This window comes from Hypanus sabinus, chromosome 8 (assembly GCF_030144855.1).
Source record: "Hypanus sabinus isolate sHypSab1 chromosome 8, sHypSab1.hap1, whole genome shotgun sequence".
Taxonomy (NCBI): domain Eukaryota; kingdom Metazoa; phylum Chordata; class Chondrichthyes; order Myliobatiformes; family Dasyatidae; genus Hypanus; species Hypanus sabinus.
In genome coordinates this window covers 122,073,224-122,085,422 of record NC_082713.1, presented here as the reverse complement: position 1 = coordinate 122,085,422, position 12,199 = coordinate 122,073,224, and the positions used below count along the sequence as shown (strand labels likewise).

Sequence of the window (12,199 nt, the reverse complement as noted above, 5' to 3'; positions counted from 1 at the left end):
TCAGCGCAATGAAGATTGTTACCTCCTGTGCCGTGAGATACTAAGTTGTCTGCTGCTATGCCATTAGCTACCAGTTCAGCAAAAGAACATGCCATTCCACCTGCCATAACTGTGCCAGCCAAACTAATCCCAACTGCTGCATGTTGTTTGAGTCCTTGTCTGTCTAAATGCTCAGTAAACATTGCTTTGATGAGAGACCCAGCACAACGTGGTCCAAAAGGACTGTTGCTGGAGGTACAACAGCTGTACCTGATACAAGTGCTCCCAGTGTGACAAAAGGCGAGTGGTAGCATAATGTCCCACCTCCAGTTTCCCAAGTGGCGTGCAATGTCCAGGTTATAGTGCTTCACTCTGTAATAAATGGGCTGTCAATTGCAGATGAGAGGTAAACCGCAGCAGTGAATCCATGGGCAGAATCAGTACAAGGAAGTCTTTAACACTGATGGATATTTTCTGTGGGCTCCTCATTGGAAGTTGTGAAGTAGTAAAGGTTAGAGTCTTGGCAGGCCCTCTTTTCAGTACTACCATCAGGGAAGAAGTACAGGAGCCTGACAAAACGCACTCAATGGTTTAGGAACAGCTTCTCCCCTTCCGCCATCAGGTTTCTGAGCAGATAAGGGTGCTAGGGCTTTACTCTTTGGAGAGAAGGAGGATGAGAGGAGACATGATAGAGGTGTACAAGATATTAAGAGGAATAGACAGAGTGGACAGCCAGCGCCTCTTCCCCAGGGCACCACTGCTCAGTACAAGAGGACATGGCTTTAAGGTAAGGGGAGGGAAATTCAAGGGGGATATTAGAGGAAGGTTTTTCACTCAGAGTGGTTGGTGTGTGGAATGCACTGCCTGAGTCAGTGGTGGAGGCAGATACACTAGTGATGTTTAAGAGACTACTAGACAGGTATATGGAGAAATTTAAGGTGGGGGGTTATAAGGGAGGCAGGGTTTGAGGGTCGGCACAACATTGTGGGCTGAAGGGCCTGTAATGTGCTGTACTATTCTATGTTCTATAATGAGATTATGAACTCTATTCCTCTTTGTCACTAGTTGTGTGTGGTTTCATTGTTACTTACAGCAACTTCTGTGTACAACCACAAAACAGCACATTTCATAACATCTAGTACAGTGCAAAAGTCTTAGGCACCCTAGCTATAAATGTGCCTAAGATTTTGTCCAGTACTGTATGTCAGTGACAGTAAACCTGATTCTGCTTCTGAAGCTTGTAGATGCAGGCAGGTTTGCATTTGGAAGCTTTAACTTTCATTTAGGTTGGTACAAGGAGATAAATTCATGTATGGATTTCTTGTCAGTATGTGAGATAATGTTCTGTCCCACTGTGCCCTGAGCCCAGGGATGTAGAATTGATTAAGGATTAGATTGTCTTGGCACTGTCCATGGATGAGCATTTCTCCAATTGTGATTACCAAATACTGAGATTCAGGGCAGTATTTCAGAGCGATAAAACCAAACAACATCCAAGTTTCCGGATTTGGATAAAGGTAACTTTATAGTCAGAGAAGATCCACGATAAACGAGACAAATTTTTTTCATGGGCATGGGGCAGTGGGAGGGGACCACCTCCCCATCTGGGCTGGGAGCAAGGTTGTGCTTGGGGAATTAAGGTCACGTCTGCATTGGGGCCAGGCTGACCTTTGCGGGGGAAGGGTAATATCTGGGATGACGGAGTCATGTCTAGAGCAGGAGAAAGGTCATGTATGGAGCAAGACAGGAGTCGTGTCTGGGGGGAGAGGGGTTGCATCTAGATGAATAAGATTGGGGTGGGAGAAGGGTCAGTTTGGTTGGGGAAAGGGTTGCATCTGGGAGAATGCGGTCACTTCTGAGGCGGGGGTCATGTCTGGGAAGTGTTCCAGGTCACACAATGAGCAGCTCAATGTCTTGAATGGAGGGTTGAGGTCACATCTGGGTCAGCTCAGGATCCTGTCTGGGATGGGAGCAGGATTGAGTCTGGGAGACGTGAGATCATGTCTGGGACATACAGCCTATCCTCGTTAGATGCGGGAGATACGTTTCTTGCAGTAGATGCATAATGTGAATAATTATTTAAATGGAGAAAATAGGGATGCGTTCCAGAGGGCTTCCTAAATATGTTTTAACTGTAATTTATTCACATTTTCATACCAATATGACACAAAAGCAGTATCACAAGGCAACATTCGTATTGTATTTAATCAATTTAAAGTAATATTCAATGTAATAAATCATAGAAGGTTAACATACTAGGGTGTACAGTACTCACCAACGCTGGCAGGTGTGTTCGCTCCGGGAGATGAGTGGTGGTTGTGGTGTCGGGCAGCTTTACCTGGATGAGGTGGATGGTTGTGTGTCGTCGGGATCATCAAGGACAGCAAGGGGTGAAGGAAGACTCACAGAACTCTCACTGACCTGACCTCTTTTTAGGATTCATCAATGTTGTTGATGGCATGTCTGATGTTGAAGGACTTCCACTATTCCCTCACCGTTGGTAAACTCCTGGGATTTTCAAAATCGCCTGTTGCTTGCAGCATCTGAGAGATAGTTTGCCGTAAAAAATACACCTTGAATGTGGATATCACACCTTGGTCGAGTGGTTGAATCAGCGATGTTGTGTTAGACAGCAGGAAATGCACTGTTATGTTAGAATGAACACTGTCCAAATATTTAGGATGGGCTAACGCTTTGTCAAGCAACAAAAGAACTTTAAAGGCCAGTTTCTGTTCCATGCAGTAGTGTTCAGCCTCAACAGCAAAATGATTAGCAAAACGGTCTTCGAAGTGACCCATTCTTTCTTGTTAGCTGTCCAGTGGACAGCATATTCTTACTCAAACCCTTAAGAGCATGGGGGTTTAGTGAATGGTAAACTAAGAGAGGCTTCATCTTAGTCTACTTCACCATTGGAACACATAAGCAAAGTCAGTCTATCCTTTGCTGCCTTGAAACCTGATGCAGTTTTTTCATCCTTACTTATGTAAGTGCGTTTCAGCATACGCTTCCAAAAAAGCCCGGTCTTGTCTGACGCTGCCCTGTTTATAATTTCCAACTTTTTTTCAAGTGTTAAAGCGGTTCTCTGCTGCTAGGCTGATGGCCCAGAACTTGACATCGGATGCTTAGGAGGCATAGTTAAATATTTCAAACACAAAATCACCGCAACGTAGGTAAAAACAACAAAAGTTTAAGAGCACGAGATCGCACATCCGTAGGTTGCCAAAACCAATGCAAGACTGGCGGGAGTGAGACTGTGAGGCATGCGCACGTGACTTGTATTGGCGGGAAAGCAGTGCTCCTCGCATAACTCTAGGAGTTTTGGACGCGTATAAGGAAATGTTGGTAGAAATACGTTCCACACATAACTGTGAATCTGCATAGTCTGAAGACTCATATAACGAGGATAGGGTGTATTGAGGTTGCATCTAGGGCAGGTTGAGATTGCGTCTGGGTTGAATTGAGGTCGCATCTAGGAAAGGAGTGGGGTCATGCCTGGGATAGGAGCAGGGTTGCCTTTGAAACATGTTGAGGTTGCGTCTGGAACAGGAGCAGGGTCACATCTGGGATGAGAGCTGGGTTACATCTGGGATAGGAGTAGGGTTGCCTCTGGAATGTGTAGAGGTCATGTCTGGGATGGGAGCTGGGTCATATCTGGGATAGGAGCAGGCTTACGTCTGGACTGCGTAGAGGTCACATGTGGGATGGGAGCGGGGTCATACCTGGGCTGGGTTGAGGTGGTGTCTAGGATACCCTAGTGGTAGACTCCGTACCCCATCACCTCTCCAGCTGACACAGTTGTCTTTATCTTACAGCCCTTCTGGCCAATGGGAACTGGGATCGCCCGTGGATTCCTAGCAGCATTTGACGCCGCCTGGATGGTGCGTTCCTTTGCACAGGGGACACCACCACTGAATGTGTTGGCTGAACGGTGAGTGCGTCTGGTCTTGTGCATTACTTTGTGTGGGACTGGTGCTAGGGACAGGGGTGACCTTTGTTCCGTTTCTCCCTGTTTCACTGGGCAGGTGACTGTCCTGAATATGCATCTGATCACAAGTGACTTTAATGATGTGTACATCCCCCTCCCCACCCATCGGCATGTCGGACCCTCCCTGTGGTCTGGGTCACCCAACATTTCTTCGTTGTTTAAAGTTAGTGTAAGTGTCATCACAAAGGAGACATGATAGCATCTCTATTTTCTTAGAATATTTTCACAGATTCAACGTATCATCAAAAACATTGACAAATATCAATAGATGGGCAGTGGAGAGAATCTTGTCTGGTTGCATCATGGCCTGGTACAGATACACCAATGCAGAGGAATAGAAAAGGTTACAGAGATTGGTGGGTAAAGCCCTCCTCACCTTTGAGTTCTGCCACAAGAAAGGAGCATCCATCATCAAGAATTCCCACTATCCAGACCATGCCCCTTTCCAGCTACTGCCATTGGAAAGAAGATATAGGATCCTTAGGTCCCACACCATCAGTTTTGGGAACAGTTATTACCCTAAAACCATCTGTTTCTTGAACCAGTGTTGACAACTTCATTCACCACTGATTCTATGATCTAGAATTTAGGCCATAGAACACTACAGCACAATGCAGTCCCTTCGGCCCATGATGTTATGCCAGCCTTTTAACCTACTCTAATATCAATCCAACTACACAGCCTCCCATTTTTCTATCAACCCTGTGCCTATCTTAGTTGTCCCTAATATAGTATCTGCCTGTACCATCACCTCTAGCAGGGACATCCCTCCCTATACTTGCCTCCGATCACCTTAAAATTGTGCCTCCTCGTATTAGCCATTTCTGCCCAGTGGAAAAAGTCTCTGGCTGTCCACTCAAACTACTGTATGCCTCTTATACATGTCTAGCAAGTTGCCTTTTGTACTCCACTCCAAAGAGAAAAGCCTTAGCTCACTCAATCTATTCTCATAAGACATGCTGTCTAATTCAGGCAGCAGTCTAGTAAACATGAGGAAATCTGCAGATGCTGGAAATTCAAACAACACACACAAAATGCTGGTGGAACACAGCAGGCCAGGCAGCATCTATAAGGAGAAGCACTGTTGATGTTTCGGGCCTCCAACCTGATGGCATGAACATTGACTTCTCTAACTTCCGTTAATGCCCCTTCTCCCCTTCTTACCCCCATCCCTGACATATTTAGTTGTTTGATTTTTTTTCTCTCTCCCTCTCTCTGCCCATCACCCTGCCTGTTCTCCATGTCCCTCTGGTGCTCCACCTCCCCCTTTCTTTCTCCCAAGGCTTCCTGTCCCATGATCCTTTCCCTTCTCCAGCTCTGTATCACTTTCGCTAATCACCTTTCCAGCTCTTAGCTTCATCCCACTTCCTCCGCTCTTCTCCTATCATTTTGCATCCCCCCTGCCACTACTTTCAATCTCTTAGTATCTCCTTTCAGTTAGTCCTGACAAAGGGTCTGGGCCCGAAACGTCGACAGTGCTTCTCCTTCTAGATGCTGCCTGGCCTGCTGTGTTCCACCAGCATTTTGTGTGAGCAGTCTAGTAAATCTCCTTTAACCCTCTCCAAATCTTCCTCATCCTTCCTCTAATGAGGTGACTAGAACTGAAAATAATATTTCAAATGTGGTCTAACCAGGGTTTAATCGAGGTGCAGTATTATCTTGCAGCTCTTGAACTCAGTCCCCCACCCCAAACTAATAAAGGCCAGCGCACCATACGCTTTCTTAATAATCCTATCAACTTACACAGCAACTTTGCGGAATCTGTGGAGGTGGACCCCAATATCCCTCTATTTCCTTCACATTACCATTAACCCTATATTCTGCCTTCAAGTTCAACCTTTCAGTGTGAATCATTTCACACTTTTCCAGATCGTGTCTGCCTCTTCTCAGACCAGCTCTGCATCATATCAGTGTCCCATTGCAACCTATGACAACCTTCTACACTATCCACAACTCTACCAACTTTCATGTTGTTTGCAAACTTAAACCCACTCTTCTTCCTCATCCAGGTCATTTATAAAAATTACAAAGAACGGGGATCAGAGCAGATCCCCGTGGACTACCACTGGTCACCAACTTTCAGGCAGAATAGGCTTCATCTATAGCTGCCTTCTGCTTTCTATGGACAAGCCAGTTCTGAATCCACACAGCCAAGTTTTCCCTGGATCCCATGGTTCTTAACTTTCTGAATGCGCCTACCATGGGGAGCCTTATCTAACACCTTACTAAAATCCACATACACAACATCCACTGCTCTACCTTCATTGATGTAGTTTGTTACATTCTCAAAGAATTCCGTCAGGCTTGTGAGGTATGACCTGCCCCTCACAAAGCCTGTTGACTATATCTAACCAGACTGTGGCTTCTCCAAATGCTTATAAATCCTATCTCTGTGGATCTTCAACGATAATTTGTCCACTGAAGTAAGACTCACTGGTCTATAATTCCCAGAGTTACCGCTACTCTCTTTCTTGAACAAAGGAATAACATTTGCTCCCCTTCAATCATTTGATACTACTCCGTGGCCAGTGAGGACACAAAGGTCATTGTGAAAGGTGCACCAATCTCTTCCCTTGCTTCCTGTAGTAGCCTGGGTTATATCCCGCCCAGCCCCATGGACTTATCTATCCTAATGCTTTTCTAAAGTTCCAGTACATCATCTTTCTTAACGTGGCATGTTCTAGAATAGCAGTCTGTTTTATGCTGTCCTCACAAACATCAAGGTCGCTTTCACTGGTGATTACTGAAGCAAAGTAATCACTAAGGACCTCTCCTACCTCCTCTAACTCCAGGCCCATGTTTCCTCTATTCTCTGTGATTAATCCTACCCTAACTCTAGTCACCCTCCTGCTCTTCACATGCACAATAAAACGCCTTGGGGTTTTCCTTAATCCTACATTCCAAAGTCTTCTTGTGCCCTCTTCTTGCTAAATCCATTCTTCAGCTCTTTCCTGGTTACCTTACAACTGTTTTTGATCCTTGTTTCTTAAACCTTAAGTAAGCTTCTTTCTTCCTCAGCCAGATGTTCCACATCTTCTTTCAATCGTGGTTGCTTCATCATAGCACCCTTTTCCTGCCTCAATGGGGCTAACTCATCCAGAGCAAGTTGTCCTTAAACAGCATCCATGTTCCTGTTGTGCATTTCCCTGAGTCCATCCATTCCCAATTTATGCTCCCAAGTTCCTGCTTAATAACATCATAATTTCCCCCTCCCCAACTAAATATTTTCCCGTGCTGTCTGCTGCTATCCCTGTCCAAGGCTACGGTAGCAGGTCAGGGAGTTGTGGTCAGTGTCACCAAAATGATCACCCACCACGAGATCTGTACCCTGACCAGGTTCATTGCCCAGCACCAGATCTAGTATGGCCTTCTCTCTCATCAGCCTGTCAACAAATTGTGCCAGGAATCCTTCCTGGGCACGCCTAATAAATTCTGCCCCATCTAAACGTTTTCACTGAGGAGGTGCCAATCAATATTAGGAAAGTTCAAGACCTCCATGACCATGTAACCATATAACAATTACAGGCCATCTCGGCCCTTCTAGTCAGTGCCGAACGCTTACTCTCACCTAGTCCCATTGACCCGCACTCAGCCCATAACCCTCCATTCCTTTCCTATCCAATTTACTTTAAATGACAATACTGAACCTGCCTCTACCACTTTTACTGGAAGCTCATTCCACACAGCTACCACTCTCTGAGTAAAGAAGTTCCCCCTCGTGTTACCCCTAAACTTTTGCCCCCAACTCTCAAATCATGTCCTCTTGTTTGAATCTCCCCTACTCTCAATAGAAAAAGCCTAACCACGTCAAACCGATCTATCCCTCTCATTATTTTAAATACCTCTATCAAGTCCCCCCTCAACCTTCTACACTCCAAAGAATAAAGACCTAACTTGTTCAACCTTTCTCTGTAACTTAGGTACTGAAACCCAGGTAACATTCTAGTAAATCTTTTCTGTACTCTCTCTATTTTGTTGTCTATTATGACAACGATCCTTTTTATTTTGCACCTTTCCAGAATCTGCTTCCCGATCTGTTTTTCAGTATTTCTGTTGCTATTGTGGGCTTATAGAATATTCCCAATAGAGTGAATGCTCCCTTCCTGTTTCTGACTTCCCCCCCAGACTGACTCAATGGTTGACCCCTCCAAGAAGCCCTCCCTTTCTGCAGCTGTGATACTATTGCTGATTAACACTGCCATTCCCCCACCTCTTTTACCTCTTTCTCTGTCTCTTTTGAAACATTGAAACCCTGGAATATCCAGTAGCCATTCCTGCCCTTGTGACAGCCGAGTCTCTGAAATGACAACAACATCATAGTTCTATGTACTGACCCATGCTTGTTCATCACCCTTGTTCCTGATAATTTCTTGCATTAAAACAGACACACTTCAACCCTTCGCACTGACTGCAATTACACCTTATCAACTGCCTATCCTTTCTTACAATCTCACAACATGCTGCATTTACCTGCCCTTTCCTCTTGCCGTTTTGGATTCCATCTCCCTCTTTGAAGTGAAGGGAACATTCAGTGTGTTCTCCTGACGAGTGGTGATGCCTGCCTTACCTTCTCAATGCATTTTGCTCCATCATCTTTAATGCCCTCATCATTTAGGAACCTAATAACACCTCTCTCAATACATTGAGCTGCTGCATTTCTCCACCATTTTGGGAGTTCCCCATTTCCAGCAGCTTTCATGTGATGGAGTTTCCTTATTGATATCACTGGTGGTAAGCTTACTGTTGGTTAGGATAAAACAACCCACCACTCACTCTGATTAGGGTTCTCCCTCACTAATGGTAAATCACCTTGAGCATTAGAGTTGTACAGCATAGAGACAGTCCCTCAACCCATCTTGTCCTTGCTGACCAAGGTGCCTTCCTGAGCCAGTCTGATTCGAAGATGGCACCAGAAAGTGGCAACTCTTTGCATGCAGCTCCATTGTTCTATACGTCCTGCCCTTATTGGTCTAAAAGGGGATTGATGATCAACATTCCCACTTCCAACTCTCCACTCTGCTACCTGAAATGGCAGTGCGCTTCAGAGCAAGCAGAGGCACCTGTTGACACCTCAAGTTATTCTTGTCAGTGTCCAATACCTGAGGGGTGCTCAGGAACTTCTTCCCATGTAGCCAAACAGCAGGTCACTCACCAAAGATCCTGGTGTGCGTCTTAAACTCGTGCAACAACACAAAATGCTGGAGGAGCTCAGCAGGCCAGGCAGCATCACTGGGGGAAAAAGTGCAGTCCACGTTTTGTGCTGAAACTCTTCAGCAGGACTGAGGAAAAAAATAAAGCTGAGTAGATTTGAAAGAGGGGGGGGGAATGGGAAGAGAAACGCCAAGTGATAGATGAAACTCGGAGGGGTACGGATGAAGCAAAGACCTAAAAAGATGACTGGTGAAAGAGACAGAAGGCCATGGAAGAAAGAAGAAGGGGAGGGGGAAAAGCACCAGAGGGAGGTGATGGGCGTCAAGGAGATAACATGAGAGAGGGACAAACGGATGGGAAATGGTGAAGGGGGGTTGGTGGAAGTTTGAGAAATGGATGTTCATATCATCAGAGCGGAGGATACCCAAATGGAATAAAAGGTGTTGTTCCTCCAACCTATTTGTGGCCCTATCTTGACAGTGGAGGAGACCATGGATGGACATATCAGAATGGGATGTGGAATTAAAGTGGGTGGCCACTGGGAGGTCTCGCTTGTTCTGGCGGACAGAGCATAGATGTTCAGCAAAACGGTCTCCCAGTCTATGTCTTGTCTCACCAACATACAAGAGGCCATACTGGCAGCACCGAACACAGTATATGACCCCGGCAGACTCACAGGTGAAGTGTCACCTCACCTGGAAGGACTGTTTGGGGCCCTGAATGGTAGTGAGGGAGTAGGTGTAGGGGTAACTGAAGCACTTGTTTCACTTGCAAGAGTAAGTGTCAAGAGGGAGATCAGCAGGGAGGGACGAATAGACTAGGGAGCGATCCCTGCGGAAAGCAGTAAGGAGGTGGAGAGGGAGAGATTCCCTCCCCACTGATCTCCCTCCTGGCACTTTGCAAACAGATGTATCTTTCCCAGTCTCCCCACCTACTGCAACAATATTCCCAATTCCAGCCACATTCCCGGACATACCCAGTTCCCAGACAAGCCTAGTTCCTTCCGCATTTCCGGGCACCCCCTGTTCCAGCCCTGTCCTGGACAACCCCTGGTCTGGCCCAATTCCCATATCGACTTGCATTAATTCTTCAGCACCAAACTAAACCCTGTTGCCTTTGCCCTACCCTAATGTTTTAACCATAGAACACTACAGCACAGTACAGGCCCTTCAGCCCTCCATGTTGTGCCAACCTATATAATCCTTAAAAAAAGTACTAAACCCACACTACCCCATAACCTTCCATTTTTCTTTCATCCATGTGCCTGTCCAAGAGGCTCTTAAATACCCCTAATATTTTAGCCTCCACCACCATCCCTGGCAAGTCATTCCAGGCACTCACAACCCATTGTGTTATATATATAAAAAAAAACCAAAAACAACTTACCCCTGATGTCTCCCCTAAACTTCCCTCCCTTAATTTTGTACATATGCCCACTGGTGTTTGCTCTTGGTGCCCTGGGAAACAGGTACTGATTATCCACCCTATCTATGCCTCTCATAATCTTGTAGACCTCTATCAAGTCCCCTCTCATTCTTCTACACTCCAAAGAGAAAAGTCCCAGCTCTGCTAACCTTGCTTCATATGACTTATTCTCCAAACCAGGCAACATCCTGGTAAATCTCTGCACCCTCTCCATAGCTTCCACATCCTTCCTATAATGAGTTGACCAGAACTGAACACAATACTCTAAGTGCGGTCTCACCAGAGATTTGTAGAGTTGCAACATGACCTCTCTACTCTTGAACTCAATCCCCCTGTTTATGAAGCCTAGCTTCATAGGCCTTCTTAACTACCCTATCAACCTGTGCAGTGACCTTGAGGGATGTATGGATTTGAACCACAAGGTCCCTTTGTTCATCCACACTCTTAAGTAACTGACCATTAATCCTGTACTCAGTCTTCTGGTTTGTCCTTCCAAAATGCACTTGTCCAGGATTGAACGCCATCTGCCATTTTTCTGCCCAACTCTGCAGCCTGTCTATATCCTCTTGTAACCTTCGACCACCTACAGCTCCATCCACAATCCTCCAATCTTCGTGTCAACCGCAAACTTACTCACCCATCCTTCTGACTCTACATCTAGGTCATTTATAAAAATCACAAATAGCAGGGGTCCCAGGACAGATCCCTGCAGCACTCCACTAGTCACTGACCTCCGGGCAGAATACTTTCCTTCCACAACTACCCTCTGCTTTCTTCCTTTAAGCCAATTTTTTATCCAAACAGCCAAAGTTCCACTTATCCCATGCCTCATGACTTTCTGGATGAGTCTTTCATGAGGGACCTTGTCAAATGCTTTGCTGAAGTCCATGTAGACCACATCCACTGCCCTACCCTCGTCAATTTCTTTTGTTACCTCTTCAAAAAGTTACCTTTGTTACCTTTACATGTGAGTTCCAGGACAACCTTCCTTAATCCTTTGGAACAGTTGTTCTACCTGTCCCACTCAGCAGGGAATTCATTCCTAATTTTTAGGAATTCCTTAAACGGTTCAAGCCCATTTCCCCTTCACCTCAGTGTGTGGGAATCCCTTTCTCCCTCTGACAACTGGGGGATGTTTCCAGGGTGGCTGCAAGTTTCCTGAGCACACTGGCTGGCAATGGAACAGAAACTGAGACCGCTTCTTGACGATAAAATGTGTTTTATCGTGGTGTGGGGCGCCCTGTTCTAGGTGTGTAAGGCACTGTCACAGACCTCTTCTCTCTTCCTCTCCCTCTCCCTCTCCGATTACCACAGCCTCTGCCTCCAATTGAACACTGGGGCAATTTTGCAGCAACTGACATTTGTTGTAAAGACAAGAGATCCTGCAGAATCTGGAAACCTTAAGTAACACACAGCAAATGCTTCAGGAACTCCACAGGTCGGCAGCATCTGTGGAAGGGAATAAACACTTCGGGCTGAGATCCTTCATCCCGATCAGAGTGAAGGGTCCCAGCCCAAAGTGTTCATTATTTATTCCCCTGCTGAGATTCTGCAGCACTTGGTGTGTGATATTAGCCCTCCTTTTGTAAATGATGCCCCCCCTGCTGGAGAAACACTTGTGTCTAGACAGCAAGTCCCACTTCCCATTGCGTTGTGAAA

General features: G+C 45.9%; 1 protein-coding gene across 3 annotated transcripts in view; it reads left to right on the top strand.

Moving 5' to 3' along the window:
- Positions 1-12,199, top strand: part of LOC132398382 (protein-methionine sulfoxide oxidase mical3a-like) — a 312,801-nt gene that overhangs the window by 113,565 nt on the left and 187,037 nt on the right. For all 3 annotated transcript variants that reach the window (XM_059977725.1, XM_059977723.1, XM_059977724.1), the window contains exon 9: positions 3,792-3,907. In XM_059977725.1, coding sequence (XP_059833708.1) covers positions 3,792-3,907 — 116 coding nt within the window. The remainder of the gene's footprint in view (positions 1-3,791; positions 3,908-12,199) is intronic.